The sequence below is a fragment of the Tyto alba genome, unplaced genomic scaffold, assembly GCF_018691265.1.
Source record: "Tyto alba isolate M040663 unplaced genomic scaffold, T.alba_DEE_v4.0 Super-Scaffold_11, whole genome shotgun sequence".
In the NCBI taxonomy this organism is placed as follows: Eukaryota; Metazoa; Chordata; class Aves; order Strigiformes; family Tytonidae; genus Tyto; species Tyto alba.
This window is the reverse complement of record NW_024881273.1, coordinates 6,481,112-6,508,686: the sequence shown is the minus strand read 5'-3', so window position 1 is coordinate 6,508,686 and position 27,575 is coordinate 6,481,112. Positions and strand designations below refer to the sequence as shown.

The window sequence follows — 27,575 nt, the reverse complement described above, 5'->3', positions numbered from 1 at the left end:
GTGGGGGGGCTGGAGGTGGAGGGGGGCCGTGTCCCCTGCTAACCTGCAGGTCACCTCTCCCTCCAGCCCCATTTGGGGCTGGGGAAACCCAGCCCCTCTCCCCCCCCCATCCCTCCCCACGGAGCGCAGCCACTTACACTTGTTGATAGAAGCACTTAAAGCAGGGGTTGGGGCGGGGGGGGGGAAGATGTGGCTGGGGTAAGAGGGGGGGGAAAAGCGGGTCTCCCTCCCTCTCTGCCCCCCCCCCCCCCCGCCCCCCTATTTTCTGCGGCTTGGCTGCCGGCGGTGCTCGGCCCCTGGCAGGGGGGCAGGTCGCCGTGCCGGGGGGGGGGCGAGGGGCCGCCCCGCTCAGCTCGGAGCAGGGGCGTTTGTTTGAACAGCTCCAGAGCAAAGAGCAGGGGAAGAAAGTTTGGGCTGGGAGCGTGGTTTTTTCCCCAGACGTCAGCACAAGGCGGAACAGGGGCTGGGGAGGGAGCCGGACTCACAGGGCAGCCGTGATTTCCCCCCCCCCCCCCCACTTTTAAAAAAATTATTATTATAATTTTTTTCCCTCTTTTTTTTTTGGGGGGGGGGGGTGGGGGGGTTGGGGGGGGGTGGGGAAGGGGGCCGGGGAGCGGCCCGGCACCTCGGGGTGGGCTGCGGGCTGGGGGTGGGAGCCATGGACTCGGCGCCAGCCTTCGCCATGGACAAGCCGTTCGCCCCCAGCGCCGTGCGCGGCCCGGAGCCGCCCGAAAATCCTCAAAGCCGGAAAAACTTCAGCGTGAGCCACCTCCTCGACCTGGAGGAGGTGGCGGCCGGTATGAACGGGACCCCCCCGGCCGGTCCCCCGCCCGCCGGTGCCGGTAAGGCCATGCCGGAGCCGTCGGGAGGCAGCAGCGGCAGCGAAGCAGCACCCCAGGACGGTGAGTCCCGCCGCCCCGGGATGGGCCCCATCTCCGGTTTGGGACAGTTTTGGGGATGGGGTATCTCCGTCGTCCCCCCCTGCCCCGGGCTGGGCTGTGGGAGCCGGGCCCCACGGACAAAGGGAGTCGGTGTCCCCCCGCGGCAGGGTGGAGGGGACTGGAGGGATGGGTGGAGGCGAGGAGTGGGTGATCCCCCCCGTCGGGACAAGTTGCGGGGGTGCTGACACCCCGACGGCTGGGGCAGAGGGACCCCGCACCGGAGGGACAGGGACGTGGCGCTGGGAATTGGGGGCTCAAGGACACCGCGCCGGCGGAGAGGGACCCCGCACCGAGGGGAGGGACCCCGCACCGGGGACAGGGGGTACAGGGACCCCGCACCGGCTGCCGCCCCGCCGCCACAGGAGGTGCCCGGAACGGGCCGGTCCCGGGCAGCCGGTGCGTCCCGGGGCTGCTCGGCCTGCGGGGTCCCCCCTTCCCCCGGGGTTCCCCGCCTCAGTTTCCGGGCCCGGGGAGCGGAGGCGGCCCGGCGGGGCCGTGGGGACCGGGAGGCAGCGGGTCCCTTCCCGGCTCCCGCCGCAGCGGGACTCCGGACCGGCAACACCGGCAGCAACGGGGCAGCGGGGACGAAACCGGGACTGGGAGAGGGGACGGGGACCCACCCGGGACCCGGCTTCGTGGCGCTCGGTCCTGGCAGGAGCCGCGTTTTTAACGGCACAACCCCGCCTGGCCGGGGCTGCGCGCATCCCTTCGCGCCGCTCTGCCGGCCCCGGCACATCCCGACTCCGGTGCCCGGGGACGGGGGTGGGGTGGGTGGGATGGGGGTGCGAGAAGGATTCGCCCCGTCCCTGCGGCAAAACCTCGGTCCAGGAGCACCCGACAGCCCCCAGACCCACCCCCCCACCCCCCGGAGCCGGGTGTCTCCTCGGGGCGCAGAGGCGAAGGAGAGGGGAGGCAGAGCGTGGGGGTGGACGTTCAGCCCCACCACCTCCCCACGCCCGGGCCGTGGTGACCACCCCGAGGGCACCCTGGGGGTAGCTTCCCCCAAACCTCCCCCCCTCCCCGGGCTTTGATACCCCGGGCTTGTTTTCTGCGGCTTCCAGAGCGCAGTCCTGGGCTGTTGATGGTCCTGCCGAGGGCCTGATCCACGCCTGGCCGGGGGTGCAGAGCCCACCCGGGAATTTTCCTGGTGAAGGGGGCTCACCCTGCCCTGGAGGCTGCCCAGAATTGCAGTGAGGGGCTCCCAGTGGGAACCACCCTTCCCATGCAGGGTGCTCCCCTCCCGCAGCTCCCGCATTGTGTGCAGGTCCGAAGCATCTTTCTCCCACCCACATCTCACTCCTTGCACAACCTCCTTCCTCCATGGAGGATCCCCTGAGCCCCTAACCTGCCTCTGCGTGTGATGCTGAGGGCTGGGTGAGGTTGGGTGCTGCTTTCTGGGATGGTATCTGGTATTTTTGGCGTTATTTTCCATCCTCCCTCCCCTTCCCTTGGGTGTTGTTTGTACTTCTTGGATTGCCGTTGGGTCTGTGGGGAGGTTTTTGCCTGCTGATGGGACTGTATGAGGGGACAATATGCCATGTGGGATCAGCACAGCTTTCGGAAACCCAGCCCAGCCCGCAGCAGCCAGCTCATCTCACAGGGCTGTTTGCAAAACAGCAGAGAAACTACCACCCTGCTGAGCTCCTAACGCACCCCAAAGGGGCTCAATGGGGACCGGGGGTGATGCAAATACCAGAGAGAGAGAGACAAGGGGGCTGGCTGATCCCTATAAGCAGATTTTTCACCCTAAAAGCCCATTCCTTCTGGGGCAGAGGGCCTGTGGTGTTTGGCCCACTGATCCCAGCACTACGGGGAATATTTCCCTTGGCACCTGTTTCAGTGAGGTTGCAGGGAGGAAGGCACCATCAGCATATGGGATGCTCTGACAAGCTGTTCAGGAGTGGAAGCATTTCTCCCCCTGATCACACCTGGAGGGAGAAATACCTGAGTGATGGGAGCAGCAAGCAAGAAGAGAACAAGGAAAGAAAGAAAACCTGTATGCATGTAAACACTGACTTGTGAGAGCCCTTAGCCGCAGCCACAGCCTCAGGTGGGATGTGATTTCCTGAATTGTGATGGGGTGACTCGAAATACCAGGCAAATGCCCTGACTTTGCGAGCATCAGCCTTTTGCTACACATCTGCGATGCTTTCGGCATCAGCGTGATGACAGCAGAGGAACTTTTACTGGTAATGTTATCTTTTATTGGCATCCTGAAGTAAAACAGCCTCTCAGCATTTTCTCTCGTCTTCCTCTTCACCATTGTGGGTTTTTTTCTGCCCGATGCAAGTTTGGAGCCCCGCAGATCAGTGGCAGCGGGTTTATTATCAGTGCAAACGGACCCCGGTACCCGAGGGTCTCTCTGCAGGATGAGGCTCTGTGCTCCGGCTGGGAGCCGTTATCGGGGTCATCGCACCCGCGGGGTGGAGGAAGAGTGGCCCCGAGCCTGCTGCGAAGCTGCTGACACCCCGGCTGCCGGGCAGGGCTCGCCGTGGTGCGGGGGGGGCTGCGCTGGCAGAGCCGGCTCAGGGATGCTTCAGGCAGCCCCCAGCTGTGCTCAGCAGACTGTGACCTCGACAAAATCCTCTCCCCTTCCCCGGGCGGCCACAGCGGGAGGTGGCTTCTGTTCCCCAGCCTGGCAGAGCTGGAGGAGCTCAGGGCAGGGTTTTATTCTTTGCAGCGAGGGATTCAACTCCTCCCTGCCCTCACCTACCACTCCTGGTCCCCCAGTCCTGGTCCCCCTGTCCTCCCAGCTGGGGAGGGTGGCTGGGGGCAGCCCCATGTCTAGGGCTGTGGGTGCATCCCTCCTCCAGAAGCAGCCCCTCCATTAGTCCCTTGCAGGGCTGGCACATCCCTTCCCACTGCCACCAAGGACCAGGGCTGTCCCCACCTCCCTCTCCAGCCAGGGAGGTGCTGCTCAGCCCCTGTCTTGGCCCCAGCTCCAAACTGGCCCTGAGGGCACCCAGAGCATCCTCGTGGGAGGACGAGTACAAATATCATCTGTGCAACACGTTGCTTTCATGGCACTCAGAAATTAAGAGGCTGAAATCCCACAAGCCATGCAAGCGCGAGGAAACGCCAACAGGGTGACAAGGGCTCATCCCCATCCTCATCTTCATCTTCCCCTGGAGCGGTGCAGCAGCCTCCCATTGAAAACTTTCCACACAACTTCTGAGGTCTTGAAAGCTTGTTCACCTCCTTTCATTAGACTAACAAATAATGTGTAACGTGAAACATCTGTTAACAACAGCCCTTAATGTTCTCAAGATGATAAAGCAGGAGGGTAATTTTAGCCAGCAGGCCTTGACTGATGGCTTTTCAAACAATGAACTTACTTTTGGTGCCGCCTGGGGATGGGAGAGGGAGTCGGGTGCTGGCTCCGGCAGCCGCTTTGGGGCTAAAAACTCAGAAAGAGCCACTTTTGTCACGGCCGGGCTCAGACGAAGGACTGCAGCCCCTCCGAGGGGATCCTCCAGCATCAGACAGGCACACATTGCCTGTATGGCTGCAGCCAGTGGGATCGGGTGATGGGATGGGGGCATGTGGTGGCCCCTGGGTATCCCATTTGCACAACGGCTCCTGGGGCCCCTTCCTCCCCCCGGGGGCAGCCAGGACCCTCCGACCCATGCTGGGGCTGTGCAGAGCCTGAGCAGAGCAGTGATGAAGCAAGAGGCTGCTCTGGAGGGGGCAGAGGGGATTAAGATGATTTTACATCAAATTGGTTTAAATTATGTAAACGAGGGCTGTTGAAAAGGGAGAAGTGAGCCAGGGAGGGGCAGGGGCCTCGTAACAGAGTGGAAAAGGGGAAGGGGCTTGCTTTTGGGGTCAAATGGTGGTTGATTGCTCCAAGTAGCCCCAAGCTGCTCCCAGGGCTCGGGCACCTTCCCTGAGGCAGAGCAATCCCAGCTGACATCCCCGTGGCTGGCCAGCCCAGGGGCTGTGCTGGTGCTGGCTCACAGGACACATTTTGGCTGTGCTTTTCTGCCTTCTCAAATGCCGTTTGTCCCCGCTGGGTGGGGGGCACAGCTCAGGGACACCTTGGCCCCTCCGGCTGCACAGGCAGGAGGCAGCCCTGTAACACCACGCCTGCTGAAAAAGGGCCGGGATGTATCCATGGGGATCTGCCTTCCCTAGGACATCCATGCACGTACATGGTTCGCCTACAATTAAACCCAGCATCGTTAACTCGTAGCCAACCCCCTGTGCCTGGCTCACGGCCATACAGATCCCTGGGGCCGGCGAGGTTGGGCCACGGGCACGGGGAGCCAGCCGAGGTCCCCCTGCCCTGTAACCCATCAGACCGCTCTTTCCAGCACCCATCTGCTTTCCACAGCCCCAAAAATCACTCAAAATCCCCCAAGCCTCTCTGCTGGGAGGTTCTCCATGGTTTTTAGATGACTGCTTAAAGAGGGATGGGGGTGTCGGGACCCCGACTCAGCCCCCGTGGAGGGGGAAGGGATTTGAGAAATGTCTGATAGACATGGCTGCAGCTCTCCAAGGAGAGGCTCTTGTGCTTTTGTCATGTGAAGGAGGGAACAGCAGGGTCCCTGCTGCTCAGGGTGGCACCACGACCTGCTTGCCCTGGCCTGGGGGATGAGGTTGGGATGTGCTGGGAGGGGACACGACCCACTGGTGGGCAGCATGGCTGGGGTGCAGGGTTTACAGCGCCCATGGTCCTTTGCCACTCCCCAAAACAGCATCAGCTGAGGGGGCTTGGGCACAGGAACATCTGTCCATGGCATCCTCCTCCCAGGCTGGCAGAGCCCCCCCTCGGTGGGGACAGACCCTCTGTGGCAGGGCTGGGAACGGTGGCATCTAAAGCAGGGGGGGAGGCAAGCCGTCTCAGTCCTTGTAAGGCCAGCACAGCCGGGATGGGTGGCACTGGGACAGGAGCCATCCTTGCACGGCCATGACTCTCTGCGACCGGGCGTCACCTTCACTGTCCCCAGCGCCTGCTTGGGGACATTTCCCTTCCTGGAGAGCTTTGAGGGCTGCAGACCCCAAGACAAGGGGGTTTTTCTCCACACAGAGACGGTGCCCACGGGGCTGCTGGGGCGGTATGGTCCCCAGGGGAGGGGACAGCAGAGCCGGGCCTTGTGCCCAAGACCAGCACTTGCCCAGTACCCGATGCTGGCAGGTCCCCAGTGCAGCATCCATCAGCGTGTATTGAGTAAGTGCCAATTAATCCGGGCGGGAGCTCCCCGCCCCGGCCCGCCTCCTGGCCCTCCACATTTGTTTGCGCTTAGTGCGAGGCTGGCGACAGCCGAGGGATGGATGGGATGGATGGGAAGCCTGACGTGTCCCAGCTCGCCCAGACGGTTTCCAGCCGCTCGCAGGGAGCCCAGCGCATCCCAGTCGGGAAAACAAGGGGCTGTGGGAAGGGACCCACCCTGTGCCCTCCCAGCCTGCTGCAGGGGACAGCCCCAACCTGCAGCATGAACCCTTCAGCCAGGCTTCCCTCTCCCTAATTGGGGACCTCACTCATCGTAGCTCACGCCCTGTGTGCCATGGGACCGGCTCTCCTGCATGTGGGCTGCCTGGGGGTCCCCTGGACCACGCATGGGGGGGAGACTGGTCCCCGGGACTTGCCCCATCCAAAAACCACAGGGTGGGTGGGAGCGGTGCTTCTCCTGCAGCGCAGGCAGGGTGAGAGGCTGAGTTAGGTCACAGCTCTGCCAAAACCAGTCAGAGCAACACAAACTGCTGCGGGGCTGGGAGGGACCCTAGGGTGGGGGGTCATGGCTGGGAGACCCCAGGTCTCATGGAGCTTCTGGCATGGGGCCCACCCTGGTACCACTGCTCTGTGCTTCCCTGTCCCCTCCAGCCCCGGAGGGTGACACCCACTCACCATCCCGCTCCTCCCCGTGCTCCGGGGGAGAATGCTCTACGCCCTCGGGTGCAGTCAGGCTCTTACTGACTGGTGGCACCTGGGCTCCAATCTGGGGGAAATTTGACCCCAAATGGACTGAACACCCCCACCTTGGGCTCCAGGCTCCCCTCACCCCAGCTCGGGGGGGGCGGTTTGGGGTTGGAGCAGGGGCTTTTGCAGCCCCGGGAAGCAGCCCAGCTCGCTCAGAGCCCTCCCCAGGGGCGCAGGGAAATACATACCAGCACGTTTTCTGCAGCATTTGCAGGGCTCTGCGGGGTCCCTGCACACGCTTGCATCTGTGCCGGGAGAGCCGTTGACAGGGGGTAAAGAGAAAAAAAAAAAACAAACCAGGGCCTGGGGAGATGCGTCCCCACTTGCTGGGGGAATCTGAGAACTGGAGCAGCTTTGACTGGGCCAGGAGGGCAGGAAAATCACTTTCCCCCCCCCCCCACTTCTCATTGCTGGGACTTTTCTCCTCTCAGCACCCCCAGTGAGCTGGGTTTTTGGCAGGCATTGCTGCAGGGGATGCTCATTCCCATCCCCACCTTTCCAACAGGGAAAGTGTGCAGGAGCATGGGGCAGAGCTGCAAAAGACAGGGTACGAAGGGGTTTGGGGAGGGGGTGGCTTTGCCCCACTCCCTTGGGAGCCCTGGCAGCACTCATTGATGTGCTTTAAGCCTCAGCAGCAGCTCTGGCACCCCATGGCACAGTCATGCCCAGCCCAGGAGGGTGCCAGGGCGTGGGGACACCTTGCCCGTCACCCCCTGGGCTGTTATGTCTAGCTCGACCAGGAACAGCTCAGTGCAAGACTATTTCCCCTCTCCTTTTGGGCTGTTATTTCAGGGAACGGGGCTGATTCACAGGAAAAATATGAAATTTCGACTCCGCGCAGCCAAGATGGGTGAATTTCAACGAATCAGCATTTTAAGAGAGCCTGGGCGTGTGTCTGTAGCTGGGAGGCTGATGAAATGATTTGGGGCTTTGAGGCTGCCTCATTAGAAACCCTCCTCTCTCTCAGGGAGCAGGGCTGATCACCCCTTCTCCCAGGGCTGATTTCCTCCAGCCACGGGGAATTACTCCCCCCCAAGCTGTAAAATCATTGCGCCAGAGAGTTGAGGTTTGAAGCAGGCTGGGACCCGGGTGCTTTGGGGCTGGCAGAAGCTCGGTGTCCCCAGGCTGGCACCTCGTCCCCTCTGTGCGGTGTGAGCAGCAGCTGGAAGGAGTTATCCTCCCGGGACAGGCTCCCTGAGCCACGGGGCACGCTCAGAGCATCCCTTAAAATGCCGGGGCAGGGGGTTGTGGCTGGGCTGAGCTGGGACCAGGAGAAGATTTAAACCAGGGTTAATGCAGATCAGGTTTTTTTCCTGGCTGGAAAAATCGACTGGGAAGAGGGCGAAAGTGCGGTGGGCCGAGGTAGATCCTCTGCCCAGTCCCAGTGCCCAGGGTCAGCGATGCCCAGCCAGGTCAGGTTGGATGGGGAAAGCAAACCCTCTTGGGGAGGAAGGACTGATTTGGGGTTTCCAGGTAGTTTTCTGACGCCTGTTGGCCAATGCTGCCCTGGTGCTGGAGAACCGTTTGTTTTTTTTTTTTTTCACTGGACGCCCTCAAATTTCTGAGGATTAAAAGAAAAAATCCCACCCTCACCCTTGAGGCGTTCCCAATGTTCGCATTCCCCCGAGGGACGCATGGCTGCGGGCGATGTTTTCCAGCCTTCCCATGGCATAATGAAACGCTCCGTCCGTGCTCAGCATCCTTTGCTGGATGCTTCCCTGTCCTGCGCTTCTTGGAAAACCAGCCCCAGCACTGGGACGTGCCAGGAGCATTGCTGGGGGAACGGGGGGGTGTCCAGTGCCTGCCTGTGGGGCAGCCCCTCGCCCCCGGGCAGCCTGTGCTGGCAGCTCTGGCTGTGGATCCCCTAGCAGGGAGCTGAGGGGTAAATGGGACACTGATGTTGGGGGAAATTGTCCCAGCTTGTGGGAGGGGGAGTGACACCCCTCTGGGGACATTAGGGGGACAGATGGAGTCCCCTTTGCCATCCCCCTCCCCTGCAGCTCTGCCGAGGACTGCCCTGGCCACGCACACTTTGGAGGTGCTCGGGGGCTGCAGGCATTAATTGAGCAGGAGGCTTAATGAGGCCGTGGCACCGCTCCTTCACCCCGGGGTTTTGGGGCGAACAGTCCCGGGGAGACAGGGCAGGACTGGGGTGGGGGGGTGGGGGGCAACTCAGGTCCCGGGGGGGTGGGGTGGGGGTGGGGGGGGACGCCGGGTGGGCTGGGAGCCTTCACAGAGCGGCCGCGCCAGCCGCCGCCCCCCTCCCCTTCCCTCCTCATCCCCCTTTGGAGTGCGTATAATAAAGCAGCTTTTCAGCTGCGGCTGCAGTGATAGATCAGGAAGAATTGTATGAGTCTATTAAAGTCTGTGTGTCTCTGAATGGAGACTGTGGCTAAGCCAGGCGCCAGGCTCGCGCATTGAACCAGATGTGGAGAGGCGCCATCCTTTCCAGCCACTGAATCTGAGAGGCTGCAGGCTTCACACGCAAGGAAACTGGAGTGCACATGGCAGGGGAGCCGGGGGAGCGCCGGGGAGCACATGGCAGAGCAAGCGGGGCGCTGGGGAGGGGGGGGGGGGGCACGGCCCCGCTGCTCCCCACAGGCACGGGAGCGGCCCAAGGCCAGGGCTGGAGCGGAGGGGTCGGTGCAGCAGGTCGTGTCACCCCCCCCCCCCCTCCTCCCCGGGTTGTGGGCTGCACCCCGAGTCATGCAGGGCATTGGGGGGTGTGTGTGTGTGTGTGTGTGGTGCACCTCGAGGCATACAGGGCATGGCGATATGCGTGTGGTTGGGGCGGGGGGGGTTGTTGCATTGCACCCCAAGCTGTGCAGGGCATTGCGGCGTGTGTGTGTGTGGGGGGGGTTGCGTTGCACCCCAAGTCATGCAGGGGGACTGTGTTGTACCACAGGTCATGCAGCACATTGTTGGGGAGTTGGGGGGGGGGGATTTCGTTGCACCCCTAGTTCTACAGGACAATGCAATTTCTGTATGGGGGAGGGGGCAGTTGCATTGCACCCCAAGTTGTACGGGGCAATGTAGTGTGTGTGTTTGGGGGGGGGTTGCACTGCACCCCAAGCTATACAGGGCATTGTAGTGTCTGTGTCTTGGGGGGGGGGGTGTTGCACTGCACCCCAAGCTGTACGGGGCATTGAGGGGGAAGGAAGTGTTGCATTGCGCCCTGAGTCATGCATGGGAATTGTGCTGTACCCCAGGACATGCAGGGCACTGCTTAGGCGGGGGGGGGGGGGGGGGGGCAGGTAGGGATGGTGTTGCACCCCAAGCTGCACAGGGCACTGCAGTGTGTGGTGGGGGGGGTTGTGTTGCACCCTGAGCCATGCAGGGTATTGCCGGGGCTGGAGCGGGGGGGTGCACTGCTGCAGGGGTGGGCTGGGGGTAGGGGTAGCGGTGATGCTGCAGGGGAGCACACGGGGGACCCCACGCACGGCGCCGGGTGGGTGATGGGGAGCAAAGAGCCGGATCCGGCAGCAGCACGGCTGAGGAGGACGCAGGACGGGGTCACGGTGAGCCCAGGGGAGGGAAAGAGAGAAGGAAGGGAGAGGGAAGGACAAAAAAAGGACAGACAGAAGGCAGGAAAGATGGAAGGATGCCATCCTACCAGGGATAGCCATGGCCGGCAGCTCGGGGGGCTGATTGCCCTGTGAACTGGGAACCCGTGTCCCCAGCAAAGGTGTGAAGCAGAGCATGTCCGTGGGGTGCTGTGGAGGGGACACGGGTGACGTGGGGATGGCCGCTGGCGTGGTGCTGCTTGGGGCTGGGCCGGGGTGGCCGCCACGCTCCTTCCTCACCGATTTCACTTTCTCAGCTGGGCTGGCCACATGGCTGTAATTTGGGGGTTGTAAATACCTCAGGGGAATTTTTAAATTAAAAAAATAACTGTTTTCATTTAAATTAAAAGACACTGAAGCATTTCTATTAGTATTAGAGGTTTATAAAACTTAAAACAAATGTCAAAACTAAACTACCAGGCACTGTCCACTTTGTGAAGCCCTTTGCATGTTCAAGACAACCCAGTTACCCATTGGGGGTTAAATTTTAATGGGATTTGTATGAGAGTGCCCAGAAGTCCCTGACCCACACTCTGGGACCGCAACCACCAGTGCCAGCGTGTCCCCCACTTTGTTCCTGGCTGGGTTTTGGGACTTCAGCCAGCTGGGTGCTGGAGTCAGGGTCCCCAGCGTGGTGAGGTGGTGCTTGGGCTCCCTGGGGACCTGGAGGGGACCCAGGCTTGAGGTGACAAGGGTGAGGGTCTCAGCTCTGCTGGGCTTTGAGGAAGGGAGACCCTGGTGCAGCTGCCCCCACCTGGGCATCTCTGTGTCCCCCAGTGTCATCCCCGTGGCTGGCACCTACCCCCAGCAACGTGCCTGCTGTCCTATCCCCACCATCCCTGCCATGCACAGCTCTGCTTTAACCTGGAAACAGTTAACTGGGCTGGGTTTAAAAAAAAAAAAAAAAAAAAAAAAAGATACGAGCCACTTATTAAAATGAATGTTTTACAATAAATTTGGCGAGAGGCCACCGACCTCAAATGAAAACCAGACCGGAGGACAGCGATGCTGCTCGCTGGCGAGGGTTTCCGGGATGTCTGTGCATGCAGGCGCCCACGAGGGTCCTCCTCGGAGCGGTGGTGGGATGGGGTCCCGGCTGGGGGCTCGTGGCCATCCCATGCCCTGGCCAAACATGCCGATGTCCCCAGTCCAGGGACACTGGCCAGCAGCCATGGGACAGGCTCTCAGCAGGTGCCGGCGCTTGCTGATAAAATGGGCGCATCTTGGCCTGGGTGTGAAAAACGCCCAACTGGCCTCAAAAATGAGAGGGGAGTCGGGTCGGTGGCGGGAGGGGACATTTTGGGGGTTCCCCTCATTCCCCCCAGTCCCTGCCCATCCTCTTCCCTCCCCCTTGGCAATGACCCTGATGCAGTGGGGTCTGTGCTTTAACCTGGTGGGCTGGTGTTGGGTTTCAGTGCCAGATGCCATTGAGGCTGGCTTGTTATGGGCTTTTGCTTATTAAATTTCAATAAACCACCTTTTTTGGGGGGTGGTGGGGGGGAAAGGAAGGCTGGGATCACCATGCCAGGGGTCCCTGGCTGGGAGCCAGCCCTCTACGCAGCGTTCCTGCTATGCAGCCCTGGCTGATTGGTTTTATTTTTTAAACACTGTGCGAAAGTCCCAGCGAGCTCTCAACACCGTGATGGTCCAAGGCACCCGCCACCCCATCCCCTTCCCAGCCCCTGGGGAAACCCACTTTGCAGTTAAAGCCGAGTTTTCGGGGGGAGCTTTGCAAACGCAGGCGGGTGCCGCTTGCACAAGTCTCATTAGTGTTAATTAATTACACATGCCCCCGTGCCCTGCTGCGAAACCATGTAACCTGTTATGTCAGGCGGCCGCGTGTGAGCGATGTTGGCACCTCCGCGGCTGCCTCATGGATGCACCAAATGGTGCCTGGAAGGTTTGCAGGATGGGGAGAGAAGCAGCGTCTGCCACGCTCAGCCCCAATGCAGGACAGTGGGGTCTGTCTGTCCTGGCATTGTCCATCCTGGTATCATCCATCGCAACATCCCACTCGCTGCGGGGGAGTCACCGTAGCCGTCCCCTCTGCCCGGAGCCTCTCGCTGCAGTGCCTGGGGCTGACCCAAATCCCAGCCTTTTGGCAACGGGGCCCGGGCCGGCCGTTTCCCCGCACCGCAGAAGCCCGTTCCCACATCTGTTAACCATCACTGGCGCTGCCACTCTCCGCGCTCAGCTATTTTACTGCACGGCATAACCGGTGCTGGCAGAGCGGGGAGGCTGCATCCCGGGTGGGTACCGGGGGGCTTCATCCCCAGGGGCATCCCAGGGTGCTACAGCAGCTCGAGGCGCAGGACAGCCCGAGCGCTGGTCTCGTCCCACCTCAAAAAGGTCTCCTGGCTGGGAGATGAAAGCAACCCCCCCGCCCTGCTGAATGCCTCCTCATTGGGGAGGCTCCCGGCCGCCGGCGGCTGGGGGAGAGCCAGCGCGTTTTGTTGGTCCCCAGGCCTCCACTGTGGGGGCTGGCAGATTCGTGGGAGAACAAAATTAAAATTCCTGCTCCCCTGTCGGTCGGTGCTGCTCTGTATTTGGCCCGGCTCGGCGCTTCAAACCCACCACGGTGCCTGTTCCCGAGGCGCTTGGCTGTGCTGGGAGGGCTTCGGCTCGCCCGGCCAAGCAGCTCCTGCCACCCCCAGCCCCACGGCCACGAGCCCTTCGGTCGGTCTGACACGGCCTCTCCGAGCATCCCTGGGCAAAGCTGGGAGCTGTGGCACAACCCGCTCCACATCCCTGTATCTATCCTGTCTCCCCCTCTCCCTCTTTGGCATTTGCAGGGGACATCCCAGAGCGGCACCATCACGGATGAGTTTTTGAAGGCTCTTTGTGACCCCCAGCCCCATCTAGGCAAAGGGGGACCCCAGAGGGGAGTGAACCCCCTTGAGCTGCATGTTCTCCTGCCACGAGCAGGGAAGATGCCAGACCCTGACCACACAAAGCCAACCGGGACACCCAGCAGTGACTACCACAGGGCCACTGTCCCCGCCAAACTCGTGCAGATGACAGACCTTTCCCGGGAGGCTTTTCTCCTTGCCCTGCCACCTCCTGCGGGGGGAAAATCAGGGTACCCAGTTGGGAGCAGCACCCCGACTCGTCCCCTGCTTGGCTCCTCTGCAGCTCCATCCCCGTGGAGGCCTGACACAATGGAGGCGATGGTGGCGCTGGAGCTGGGACAGCCCATTGTGTCGGGCTGCGGTTGCAGCCTCCTCCGAGTGCACGGGATGCTCTTGGCAGCTCCTGAAAGCCCTTTTTGCCAGGCCGGGGTCACCCACCGCACGGGCACGGCCCTGGGAGGGAATATTTCGCTTGCAGATCACTGAGCCCAAGGGATGTGCTCGGCGCCCCGGGTCCTGGGCTGGATGCCCTGGGCCGGTGCCACCAGTCAGCGGGTGCAGCCAGGCAGTCTGAGCCCCGCGGCCCTGCACAATGGCCCCAGCCCCGGCTCCTGGGGCGTGCAGGAGCCAGGCAGCTGGGAAAGCACAGCAAGAGGCTTCGCCGAGCCCTGTGCTGGGTGCCAACACCGTTGCGCGGCTTTAAAGGCTGTTTCTGGAGCGGTTGTTTCAGGGGATGCTGACGGTGCCAGGCTCTGTGGTCTGGATCCCACCGCGGGGTTGGGGACGGGGCCAGGATGTTGGGGTGCATCCCAGAGCCGGTGAGCCCGGCAGTGGGGTCTGTCCATGTCCCCCTCTCCAAAGGTGGTTCCCACCCCAGGTAAAAGGCGGGTGACAGCACCATTTTCCCCCAGCCACCTAGGAGAGCAAGATGGAGAATTTCTTGTGCTGCTCATCCCTCTCCCACTGGAGCTTCATGGCTAAAGATGTTTCCCAGCTCCTCTTCCTGAGGCTTGACAGCATCCCACCAACCCTGCCTCCTCCTTCAGGGAACGCGGCTGCAATTAATTCATTAAACGCTTCCGCTGACGCAGGAGCTGGCCGTGCCAAAACACCGTTCCCAGGGCCTGGCCTCAGCTGGGCGAGCACCGTGCTGGGCTGCGCAGGAGCCTCCGGCCGGGGCAGGAGCCTCTGGTGCGGTGGGAAGGGCTGTGAAGTGTTCAGGGGGTGCTGGGCACATCAAAGCCTTGGGGCTTTTCCTGCAGCAGATGATTGCAGCCCTGTGGATTTCACCAGCTTTCGACCTCCAGGGCATCCTCTCTAAATCACAGCCTGGATTCTGCACCATCTGGTTCCCCTCTCTTCATCCCCCTCTTCCTTCATCCCCTTCATCCCCTCTCTTTCTCCCCTCCTCACTTGACCTCCTGATCTTGTCTCTTGTGCACTTGGGTTTTGCAGCAGATAAATCACCACTGCACTTGCTGGAGGGATGGCTTTGAATCCGCTCATGGCTCTCGCCAGTGAATCTGGTGGCTGCTGCTGGGCTGGAACCGTTCCTAAGAGATGTAGTGCCCCACAACATGGGGCTCCTCCTTTCCAGGTTACTTCTGGTCCCAAAACCCAGATAAGCATCACGTTCCCACCGCGTTTGCTGCATTAAAATGCTGCCACTGGGTTGCAAGCACAAGATGGACTCATCCCTGCTGGGATGCCGGGATGCTGCCGGCTCAGCCGGCTCTCCAGGACCTTCCCAGATTGATTGGGCTTTCAGCTGGACTTGCTGTGATGGGTGCTCAGACACCGCACGTCATCCCCGGCATTGCTGCTGAGCAGCAAGTTCAGCTTCTGGGGGTGCAAGGGGAAAAGCTTCCCGGGCTTGGGGGGTGCAGGCTGTTCACTGAGCATCCTCAGGGTCACAGCACCGCCGGGCAGGATCCTCCCAAAAACCGGGTGTCCCCGTGGCCGGGGGCAGCAAACTGCGGCACTGGGTGGTTTCTGGCTGGTGTAGCGGCAGCTCTATAACCATAAAACAGTCTGCTGCTGCCTGTCAGTGAGCGCAGGCTAAGGCCCTCCCGGGACAGCCTTGGCCTCTTTCTTGGTCCAGGCTTTTGCTGCTCCTTTTTAACAGAGACACTTTTCCCCCAGCAAAACTGGCAGCCTGTAAAAACGTGTCAGCGTTTCAGTTTTTTCACAATTAATGAGGTGAAACATCCTCGGAAACATTTTGCTGTAATGTTTCTCCAGTAGCTGAAACTTGCCCCTCTCTTAAATTTTTCATGTACACCACTTGAGCCGAGAAAGTTTCCTTCGGACTCAGCACATTTGGACCCCCCCGGCTTCAATCCCCTCAGCTTCAATCCACCCCCCCCCCCAGCCTCCAGCATTCCCAGGATTTTCAGGAGGCTGGGGCTGGACTGGAGGGGGAGCAAGGAGCAGCAGTGGGTTGGGATGAGGAGGTCGGAGCCCACTCATGGCAGTGGGGGATCCCAGGGAGGGGCTGGCAGCCCCAGTTCCCCAGGGGTACCCCATCCCCAGTGCCTGCAGGCTGTTCCCAGGATGGGTTTGGACCTTGCAGCACCATGCCGAGCAAAGCTGGGACCAGCACCCTCTGGGCAGGGGTTGGTGGCCCCAGGTGGCTTCTCCCTCAGGTAGCAGGATGAAACCACCCAGAAAATGCAGTTACAGAGATACGGTTTTTCCCCTGAGCTGCAACTCCATGATGGTCCTGTGCACCCAGGCTGGGCTCACTGGTGGGGGCAGGAAAAGGCACCACAGTTGGGTGTCCCAGCACACGTGGGGGGGTGGATTCCCGGCTGCTTCTCAGCCCCGCAGGCTTCCTGAGATGATCTGGGGAGGTTAAAGACCTGTAGCAGCACAGGCAGCTCCCACCATCACTTCTGTGACAAACCTTGCACTGCCTGCGCCCGTGAGCTCAGCTCCCCTTTGGGCTGGAGAGCGTCCCCCCCGGCCACCCCTCCCCAGCGCAAAGCCCCAGCCTGGGCAGGTAAAGCCCCCCTGGGGGCTCCCAGGCTGACCCCAACCGCATCCCAAGACAGGACAATGCTGGCAGTAGCCTCTGGAAAGGGGGTGCAGCCACGCTTAGCTGCCCACGCACCCCTAAATCACCCCTGGGCTCTGGGTGTCTCAGCTGGAGGTTACAGGGTAAAAAGGAGCTGGGGCGGGCGGACACCGTGGAGAGGCAATTCCCAAACCCGAGAGCTTTGCTCTGGCGCTGCTCGCCACGATCCAAAGAGAAACGTTTCCTCCCCATCGCATGATTTAGAGGAACAAGTTAAACAATTGCACATGAAACTTTGGCGGACGTCATCGCTGGAGCTCTCCTCGCTTCCCCCGAGTATATAAAGGGATGAAGGGAGTCCACATGTTTACCGAGAGAGACCATGGGAGAAACGAAAGACATTGTTTTTCCAAAGGATTTCTTGGCTGTAAAAGGCCTCCACCACCCTGCGGCTTCCCTGATGAAGGCCCAGCGTTAATTTGTTAAATCCACATCAAGTGCCCGGAGAACCCGTTGTTTATTTTTGCTAATTCAGCCGGCCGAGATCAAATTGGGGTTTTATTTGTTAAGGATAAACCTTAATTAATAAAAGCTATTTATTTGGTTAGAGCCGGCCGCAGCCTGAGGGTCAGATATGCCACGATCATTATTTCAAGTAAAACAAACCCAAAACGTCTCTCAACAGTTTGAAAAACGTAGAAACTTAGAGGGCTGAATTTATTTGTCTTAGGAAGAATTTACAGCTAATTCCCTCCAGGCTATTTCAACCCTTAAATTATACCCAAGAAGAAAAAAGGGGGAAAAAAAAATGCCATTCCAGGCAGAGAAGGGAAGTAAATGTTACGGCAGACTTGATCATTTGGCTGGGGGGGGTGAAAAATTTAAAGCTTAAAAGGTCTTTGGCAAACTGCTCGCAAATAAATGGAACGTGTGAAATAATTTAACGGCAGAAAACTGTTCGGTGCTCCGGGGTCTGCGGTGCAATGGAAAATGAAACACGTTGGAGAAGATGTAGCCCGGGTTTTTTGCAGGAGGGGGTTGAACTCCTGGCACAACCCCCGGAAAAGGGGGGTATTTGCACCCCAAAGCCAAGTGGCAGAGATGGAGCCAGCAAAACCTGCCCCAGGATGTGGCAATGCACATGGGGGGCTTTGCAGCATCATCTGGGGGAGAGGTGGGCTTGCAGTCGGCTGAGGCGACCATCCCGGGTCGCAGGGACGGTGCCGGGTGAACTTCACACTCTGGGAAGAGCATTTTGCAAAGAAACCCCCCAAAACTGGGTGTCCAGAGGGGAGCCGCCCCACAGCAGGAGACTGAGCACGGTTGGCGATGGAGCCCACCACCAAAAACCACCCCGAGGGACGAGCTGCCCCACGGAGCATCCCAGCCCGGGGACGTCGCGGTCCCCGGGGCTCAGGAGTGTGAGCGGCTGGGATTTTAAACGCTGGTTAGGTCTGGATCACAGCTGCACGGAGGTCGTTTATCGCTCGCTAATGGAGGTCGTAAGTCAAAGCTGAAGCCTCGGTGGAAATCTAGTGAAAATTACCTCTTTACAGCACTCGGCGGCTGCTGTGCGGGAGGCTGGGGGCTCTGCCAGCGTGGGGCCCCCCCCTTGGCAAGCCCAGCACCCAGGCTTCGGCAGCTGAAGCCCACCTAGTCCTTCCTATGGAAAACTAACGGAGGCACGGAGGGAAAAGGCAAGATCTGGAAAAGTGGGTTTGGTCGGTGCTCGGCTGAACCAGCACGGCTCTGACCCGGCGGCGCTGGGGCCGTTGCCTTTGCAAATGGGGCTGGATCAGTCACTCCCCGGTTCCCAGCGGCTCGCCGGCACAGCACGGGCCCGGCTTGCCAGCGTCAGTGCTCCCACATGGAGAAGGGTTTGGGGGGACTCCCAGCACCCCATGGCACCCGCAGGGCAGAGGGCTGCCCCCCGGGGTGCCCGCAGCGCTCGGGCAGCCGGCATTGCCTGAGGTTGGGCATCGCGGAGAGGAGGCTGGAGGTCACCCAGGCCGACCCAGCATCCCAACACTCATCCAAATCACGAGCGAAAAGACTCGTGTCTTTTCTAATATACCGGGGCGAATTAAGGCTTTTTTTGTGAAGCACACTGGACCCATCCTGCTCTGCTCAAAGCCTCTGTGCCACCATCTCCCCATCCTCCCCTCCATGTAATCTTTCGTTATTCAGTAACATTATCCCCACTGTTTTCCCCCTTCTCCTGCATTTCTTTTCCCGTTAGCGGAAATTGTAATCAGTGGAAGATAAATAGACTGAAGGCGAAGGTGGCTGGGGGGATGGCTCAGGAGTCCCCTCTGACCTCAGGGTTGGACAATGAAACTGATGCCTCCAATCGTGCTCCAAACGAACCCCCAAAATATAACTGACAAAGGCAGAGGTTTGGCTTTCTCCATAACCACCCCGATCACTGCTTTGGGGCAAAAGAAAGATGGCGGTGAACTGTTTTTTAATTTTGTGCAATTACAAACTCTTATTCCTGGAAGTCCATCAGGGTGGGGAACCAGTTTCTGATTCCTCCATCAAAGTGTCAGTGAATTGGTTAAATCCGATTCCCACGGATGGCTGACAGTGAGATGACAGGGGGGTCTTCAGGGGACCCAACCCACCCCCTTCCCCGTTCCTTCTCCAATGCTGCAGAGCACTTAGCGATGCTCATTTTCGGAAAGCTGATTTGGGGTTATTAAAGCATCTTTAGCAGAAGCGATCCGGCCCAACTTTGCACGCTGTAAACCTGTCAGATGCACGCCGCCAGCAATTAGGGTGGCATTTATCTGGTCCCGCAAGCCTGCGATGCCTGAGCTAATGGGGAAAAGATGTTAATCCATTACCAAGACTCATCCCTGAGCGGAGGAGAGAACCCAGGCAGGCGCCCTGGGCATGGATCTGCCTCCCTGCAGTATGGAGATGGGGTGGAAAATGGTGGGGAAAATGAACATAGCAGAGAACTGAGCTGGAAAGCAAAGGTTTCTGTGGGGGACTGGGGAGCTCTAAGCTATACTGGGGTGCAGCGTGTTTTAGGGGAGGTGTGAGTAAGTGAGGAAGGGGTTTTGGCCACCATCATGCTCTGAAAAGCTCCCTGGAGCATCCCACAGGGTTTTGTGGTGCAGGAGAAGGTCCCTCCATTCAAACCAGCAACAGGGGCTGAATGGAATGCCCCAGCCCAGGCATGGCCCAGGGCTCACAGCTCTCCAACCACCCAGGAACCGCCGGCACTTGGATGCATCCTGACCCAACTCGGGTCTTAAAGCCCCATCCCAGCATGTCTGCCAGCCCCATACGGGAATCGCTCAGCACCGCCCGGCTCCCACGGCCATTTAGCTCTTTCCTCCGTGGGTTTGGGGAGATAGAAACCAGCCAGAAACAGGGCTAGATCCTACAGCTATGGTTGGAGAGTTAATTTAAGAAAGCTTTCCTCCTCCTTACTTTTCAGTGGGTGAGAGAAGCCATCGCTTATGGAAAAGTCCTATATCCAGATTTTAAATCAGGGACGAAACCAAAGGGGGTTTATAAATTTTATTTATACATTTACTGGGGTTCTGTTAAAATCATTGATGGTTTGGTGGGGGGCAGTGGATGCCCTTGGTGATGGCACTTTTGAACTATAATTTGAGGTCTATAATTTCCCCAGAAGACCAACAGGGTGACCATAAACCCGCAAGGAAATGTCTCTCACACTGTTACATCCTGTAGCTCCTTCCCAGCCTGATGGTTCCCATTTTGGTCCCAGGCTCCCGGAAAACTCAGGGACAACCATAGCTGGACTTCATGTATTTTAATCCAGCGGCTCATTAGCTCGCTGAAGGAAAACAGGACCAAAAAAGGAGTTTAACTAAAAGGGGCAACTGGAAAGTAGAGACTGGCAGAACATTCGAAGCTGCAGGAACAAGGGCTGGAGAGAATCTGGAGAATTTTATTTGTGAGCCTTTAAACATGAACGGCGGTGAAGGGCAGCCTGCAGTTTCCTGGCTGGGGAAAGGGCCTCAAACCCACATTTATTTCAGGCATGGCGCCGTCCATCACGTCTGTACCCAACCAAGCAGGCCATGTCCCAGCTAAAGAGCACAGGCTGTTTTCAGCCCAAGGGATAGTCAACCAACATCCAAATGCACCTAGAACACTATAAAAGACCCGGAGAAATGCTGCAGCGAGGCGCTGGAAGGTGGATGGAGTTCCTTTTCCTCCCCTTCCCAACCAGGGATGCTCTCCTCTCCCTACAGTCCCCGCAGTTTGGCCCCATATGGTCAAAATGATGCAGCACCCCTGCACGTGCCTGGGAGACAGGGAACGGGGCCAGTGGTGGTGCTTGGGTCCCACCTCCACACCTCTGCATCTCCTCCCAGCCCAGTGCTTCATCCCTTAACAGGTCAGGGTGTTGGAGGCACCCAGTGCTCCCAGGCCCGGGCACCGGTCCTTGCTAGAGCAAAGCACCAGAGAAGCTCTTTCCAGGAGGCCACTGCCAGCAATGGAAACTGGGGGTTCTCTGACCCTCATGGCTCATCTCAGGATGGGGCAGCACTTGAGAATGGTGCACTGGGGCACAAAGGGACCTTAGGGGCTTGATGGAGAACTTGGTGGTGGGGCTTTCATGGCTTGAATTATTCAGAATTAGTGTCCAAGAAGGTTTTTCTGGCCTTAAAGATCTTGGAACCCATAGTTTCCTCCTGCTCAACAGCTTGGTTGTGTCTTGAAGCAGAAGAGTTAATATCCCCTCCAGTAGATTTTGTTACTTGCTCAAGTAGCATCTGAAAACGCTGCACATCTATTTAATAAATATTAAGATATCTTATTAGCAAGTATTTATTTCCTGAGCATATTCAGGGAGCGGTAATTCCTGCCATCATGGCCTCTGCAATGATATAGAGCAGAAAACCCCAATATAACCCTGCTATGAATCAGAATGTCATAAAACTATTAACGTTTCAAATAATTCCAAAATACTTTCCCACCAGTAGGTACAGATTGGATCCAGATGCTTTATTAACAGAAAGAATAATTAACCAGTACCTCCATAAGGAAGAATGACAGTGAGATGTGTTCCCCATGAAGCCTTTGCAGGCAGCTGACAGGATATATCTCAGAAAAAGACTTCATAAACCTGCCTAAACCTGATGATATTAGTGACAAAGAGGAGATTAATCGCAGCCTGGCTGAAAGCCCAAGATCAATACTGAGAAACCAAACTACACCCTCAGCTTCATGTTTCCATGAGCCAGCAAAGCCAGAAATAAACAGTGTGGAGGCTGAGCTCTGCGAGACGCGGTGGCGTTCGTTCCTAGCTCTGAAGACCAGGGTTGGATGAGCAGATGCTCAGCTGCAGTTCTGTGTCACCTTGGGGACATGCCACAGCCGGGGCTTCAGGGGGGTGCTGGAGGTGGGAGCTGAGACCCGCATCGCAGAGGTGGTTTGGTGCTGAATTTCCATTGCCATCCATGAAAGCTTGACATGAACCCTTAGCGAGAGCCAAGCCCAAGACACCCTGTGGATGTGTCCCCTTCAGGGGGGGCTGTGAGATACAGTCCCAGCAGTTTGGGTCAAGCGCTGCCCCAGAATCCACTGAGACTCGTATTCAAAATCAGGTCTGGGTGGTTTTAGCCAGATGGGAAACCACCACAGGTCTTTGCAAATGTTGGGCTTAACCCTAAGCTCCAGCAGGTCCTGAAATGGGTTTTGCTTCTGATGGAGACCACAGGGTTGCACGTGTGCTGCTCCCTCAGAGTCCCAGGTGCCCGCAGCGAGCACGGCTGGCACGGAGCAGATCAGCGCAGACCCCCAGGAGGGCTCGAGCCTGGTGGGGTCCCTGTGTGGGGTCTGTGGGGTCTCACATGGGTCTGGCTCTCATGTGGCCTTGTCTGTGCTTCCCCCACAGGCGAGAGCCTGAGCCCGAGCCGCGGGGCGGCCAAGAGGAAGAAGAAGCAGCGGAGGAACCGCACCACCTTCAACAGCAGCCAGCTGCAGGCTCTGGAGAGGGTCTTCGAGAGAACGCACTACCCTGATGCCTTCGTGCGGGAGGAGCTGGCGAGAAGGGTCAACCTCAGCGAGGCAAGAGTCCAGGTGAGCAAAGGTTTGTGTGGGAGAAAACACCACCTTCTGCCTTGCCCACGGGCAGGAGCAGGGACTGTCCCCTCTCTCGTTTCACCCTGCGCATGACCGTGATGAGTAGGACGGATGCTTGGGACACCCCTGCTTGCACCGGGTCCCCACTGACCACCTTCCCTCCCCGCGCAGGTCTGGTTTCAGAACCGGAGGGCCAAGTTTCGTCGCAATGAGAGGGCGATGCTGGCCAACAGATCGGCATCGCTCCTCAAATCCTACAGCCAAGAAGCAGCCATTGAGCAGCCCATGGCGCCGCGGCCCACTGCGCTGACCCCAGAGTATCTCTCCTGGACCAGCACCTCCCCATACAGGTAGGTGCAGGCGCTGGAGGAGCTGGGAGGGAGGTGGCCATGGGACAGGCTGCCTAGGGACCACCCCACCGCCACGGGAGTACAGCCCTGTGCCGCCGCTGAGGACTCGGGGAGTTTCACGGGGCCAAGAGGAGCTCGTCCAGCTTTGCTTTGGGAACCCGTTTCAGACCTGTCTGAGCATCCCCTGCCTGCTGCTGGGCAGGCTTCCCTGCCTCCATGAATTTCAGGGCCGGAGCGGGGGCCCTCGTCCTCGCAAGGGATTCGTTTGGCCCCGTGCTGACCCTTCCCACATCTCGGCATGGGAGGTGGCATGGGTCCCTTCTGGTTCCCAGCTCTCTGCGTCCAGCCATCTCATCCAAAAGCTCAAAGCAGGGCCTCCTGATGCATAGTTTGAGGGGTTCCCACATGCATCCAGCCACATAAAAATGCTGAAGCCTTGACTGCTCTTGTGGGAGATGTCTAAGAGGGAACAGGCAGTCTGGCCTGGGAAGCTGGCAGGACCGTGCGGGGCATGGGGACTCCTCCGTGGGCCATGCCTCATTCCTCCCCTGCTCCCTCCCCGCAGCACTGTGCCCTCCTACAGCTCCAGCGGGACCGCAACGCCCACCCAAGGGGTGAACATGGCCAACAGCATCGCCAGCCTGCGCCTCAAAGCCAAAGAGTTCAGCCTCCATCAGAACCAGGTGCCAACCGTGAACTGACCAGGGCAAAGCCCACCCCGTGGCCTCATCCAGGATACAGCATGTTGCTCCTGTGCCGGTCCAGGACGAATCCACCACCCACCCAACCCACATGCCACTCATCCAACGTCTCAGCACCTCTCCTCTCCTCTTCCCTTTTGAAGGTAGAGTCAGTCCCAGGCCGAAGTGGCACATAATTATAGCCACATATGGAGCAAACTTGGTTAGAAACTTGCTTTTCCGCACACCCTTATAATAAAGGCTATATATACACACACATACCCCCCACGCGCTCTTCGAGGACAAACAGATTTGCCAAGGGAACAAGAATTTGCTTCCAAACATGGAAGGATCTTGGACTATTGGATTTGACCAATTTGGGTATCACGCCCAGAGAGCCAAAGAGTTATTGGGTCTTCTCCTCCCGCAGGGACAGCATGCAGCGGTGGGAGGATCACGAGCCCCCCTTCCCGCTGGGCTGCGACTCGCGGCGCCCAACCGCGGGCGCTGAAGCCGACCCACGCGTTCGCCTCTTTGTGCCTCCCCAGCCGCCGTGCTTGGGAAAGACTTTGGGAAGCCGACAGCTCGCCCCTGCCACGGCCGGGCCCGGCCAGCCCCCCTGCACTGCGCTGCCTGCATTTAGGAGCTGCCTGTGTCAATGGCATCAGGCTTTGTCCCTTCCCAGAGGGGTGAGGAGGGCTGGAGGATCTCAACAGACTCGCTCGCAGCCTGTAAGCTCTCCCGTGAGCTGGGGGAGCATCGCCAGTCCCCAGGCAGGCACCGCTGCCCTGCCTCGGTGGGTTCGCCAGCGATTCTGCAGAGCCCCAGGTCATTGAACCATCCCAGGGAAAGAGAAAATTGGAAAAAGATGTTGGGTTTCAGCTGAGTAGGCGGCTCCCAGCGCTTCGTGCCAACGGCAAAGCAGGCTTCGCCTTCCGGAGGCACAGCCTTCCCGTCGGCAGCTCCGCAGATGTGCGCGGGGGTCTGGGGCTGGCAACTCCATGGGGGTGGGCTTTTTTGGTTTTGCAGAAAGGAAATGGTTTCCCCCTCGTCCCACCCTGCTGTGCAGCCTAATGAGGTTGCAAGGTGGGATGTGCAGGGGGATGGGCACAGGGTGGGCAACCTCACCCCAGGCTTGCTCCACCCCAGTCCTTCTCCCGTGGGACTGATCCGCAGAGAGACGCACCCTCCACCTTCCCCTGCCAATACTGCAGCAACGGGGGACAAGCTGGAGTGATGGAGGTTTTACCCTGGGGACAAATCTCTCTGGAAAGCAGGCTGCCCTTTCCTCACCCACTGAAAGAGCCACCAGGCAAGCGTGGGGGCACCACCAGCAGCTCAGATGGGTGGCCTGGATGGAGAAGGCACCAGCCCTACTTGCCTAGAAGGGCTTAGCCCTGATGGGGACCGTAGCAGTAGATCTGAGGACAAATACAGCAATTTCTAAGGTGCTTCCTCCAGATAAGCATCCTCCAGTGTGTGGCACCAAGGCTGAAAGTGTCCCAACAACACATGTGCCCATCCGAGTCCCCATGGCTCCAGGAGCATCCTCTCCCTTTCCCACTGGGGATCTCCCTGCAGCTGCACGTGGTACCCAGTGGCTGCAACACCAGGACCCTCAGCTTCACCCCTGGCAGCGCCTGTCCGGGGGGACTCACCCAGCACCCAGAGCTGGAGACCTGATGGAAAACCCAGGAGAGAAGCACATCTCCTCTGGTTGGGGGTAGACTGGCCCCTCCATCCTGCCTCCAGCCCTGGCTTTCTCCGCTCCACCCAACGCAGCCCCCACTTGGGAATTACCACCTCCTCCTCAAGCACGGCGGGCAGGGAGGGGGCACAGCCTGACCAACACTGCTCACCTCCTCCAGGAAGCAAAGTCACCCTAAATACCCACTATGTGCCCGCCACCCCTATCCCCAGAGCTCGTATCCCCTCCCAACCCTTTGCCACACCAGAAGGGGAGCACACAGCTCCCCAGAGCACAGCGAGACGCCACAGAGACCCGGCAAAAGCTGAGACATGCCAGGCTGGGGGGGGGAAGACAAATCCACTGTGGATCAAATCATCCACCATGAGAAACACCACTTGGGGCAGGAGGAGGGGGCCAGGGGGGTCCTATTCCCATGGAAAGCACAGGGCTCTTTTTTCAGTTATACAAGATGAAACCACAGGGATATAAATGTCGCTGCCTCTTTGAGAGCATTAATGAAAATAAACCCATTTAATAGTTTGCAGATGCCGTTTCTGTAAACCTAAAAAAAGCAGGGAATAAATATTTCTTCACTAAATATCTATATGTATATATATATTTGAAAACATTCGCTCCTAATCTTAGGACCCCTCCTTTGCCGTGCTCTTGGCAGCTTATTGCAGCTTGTCAATCAACGCTGAAGACTCACCAAAACGAGATACAAATTGCACCCATGGAGGGGTAGCAGGACAGAGGGATTATTGTAATCTAATCTCCCTCTCGCCCTTTTTATTTGTACATTTCAATTACTTGTAACAAGATCCACAGTGGATTTTTTTTTTTTTCTTCTGCATGTCTGTGTTTTGGAAATTTTTGTAAGGTTTTTGTAAAAACAACTCTTGTGAAATAATGGAGGAATAAATATTTTACTGAGTAGAGACGTGTCCATGCACGCGACGGGGACGTGGCTCTTTTCTCGCCTGCCACTGGGGTTTCCCCACCTACCCTGGACAAACAGCATGGGCCAGGGACTGAGAGCCATGATCCTGCCACCTTCACCTCACGTGATGGTGGCATCTCACAGCTTCTCCCCAAGACCTGGATTTCATCCAGGGTCCCAAACAGCAAGTGGTCCACATGCCCCAGGAAAGGGGCAGGAGCTGGGGGGAGCATGTGGAGGCTGCATGGAGCTGGGATGGGGCAGAGGGACCACGCTCCTGCAGCAGAGCTGCTGGGCTTCCCTCTGGCTTGGGGACCCTCAAGCTGATACCTGCAGATGGTGGAAGCTCAAGAGGCACAGAAAACAGCCTAACAAAGGTCCTTGCATAACAGCTAATTGCAGGGCCTTGCTAAATCCATTTTATTTCATTCTGGGATAATGAGCATGAACTATTGAAGAAGGGGTGTCAGGGAACAGGGCTGGGTTTGTGTTTCCCCTTCAGAATTCCCCTGGGAGCAGCAGAGTTTATAGGGTCTGCCCCAGGCAGCTCACAAATTCCCCATCAAGCAGCAGCTCATGTTAACACTGGCCCCAGTTCCCACCCACGGCCTTGGGAGCAGCACCCACATTTCTCCCCAGCAGCCAGGGAATGGGATGGGATATGGCCAGGAGCAGACAGCAGAGCCCCTTGCTGATAGGTTATCAGGTCAAATCCAGCACTGTAAATGGGGGTGGGAACCTGAAAACACTCCACAATCAGGGACATCCCATCCTCCTGGGACAAGTGCTCACCCAGGGTCCTGGCAAAGAGCACCAGAAAGTTATCACACACCCCTGGGACCCAGAAACAGGCAACACAGGGGTCTGGACCTGCTCAGAGAATTGGAGGCAGTGGAGAAATGGAGTGGAAAATCGCGGGGAAAGCCCCCAATCAGCCTGCTGCAGGGGAGCTGGGGAGCACGGACACAGGGACCAGGGCAGCATGTGGTTCCCTGGGGGTTTTCTCCCCCAGGTCAACAGAAGTCGAGCTAAGAGGCAGCAAGAAGGGTCAGATTCTGCAAAGACAACTAGCTAAAATATAAGAAACAGAAGGAGTAAACCATCAGCTCTTAGATTTCAGAGTGCTTCCCAGGGAGCAAAGGCCCACAGGTGCTGAGTAGGCACAGAGCACCCAAAAGCAGGGGGAAGTTGCGGTCAGGCAAAGGCTATACCAAATAGCCTGGGGCAGCCAAAGCCAAGAATAGCTCCAGGAGCTCACAGTGCTGAGCTATAAAGCAGCAGAGGTAATACAATGCCAAGAGGTGTGAAGATATGCCCAGGGGAAATGGCCCAGCACACACAGACTGAAAAGCAACAAGTCGAGTGACAGGAATTGCTAGGAAAGGATTAGAAAACAAGGCAGAAAGTGTCCTCACAGCTGTCATAAAAATCCACAGCACAACTAAAGCCTGAAATCCACTGCCCCAAGATATTGCAGAGATCGGAGGTATAAAGTACGTTCAGTGAGGGTTAGAAAGTTAATGGTGAGTGGGTCTGTGTCAGCGCAACGTGGCA

General features: G+C 58.6%; 1 protein-coding gene across 2 annotated transcripts; it reads left to right on the top strand.

The window, feature by feature from the left end:
- The first annotated feature begins 611 nt into the window (after positions 1 to 611).
- Positions 612 to 26,007, top strand: PRRX2 (paired related homeobox 2). Of its 2 annotated transcripts, none has more exons than XM_032981530.2 (4): positions 612 to 902; positions 22,174 to 22,358; positions 22,533 to 22,711; positions 23,295 to 26,007. In XM_032981530.2, exons 1-4 carry the CDS (start codon positions 659 to 661, stop codon positions 23,410 to 23,412), a joined length of 726 nt encoding a protein of 241 aa, XP_032837421.2. In that variant the 5' UTR covers positions 612 to 658; the 3' UTR covers positions 23,413 to 26,007. The 2 variants fall into 2 exon arrangements, with proteins under 2 accessions (XP_032837421.2, XP_032837420.2); XM_032981529.2 differs by having other exon boundaries at positions 23,277 to 26,007.
- Positions 26,008 to 27,575: the final 1,568 nt, after the last annotated feature.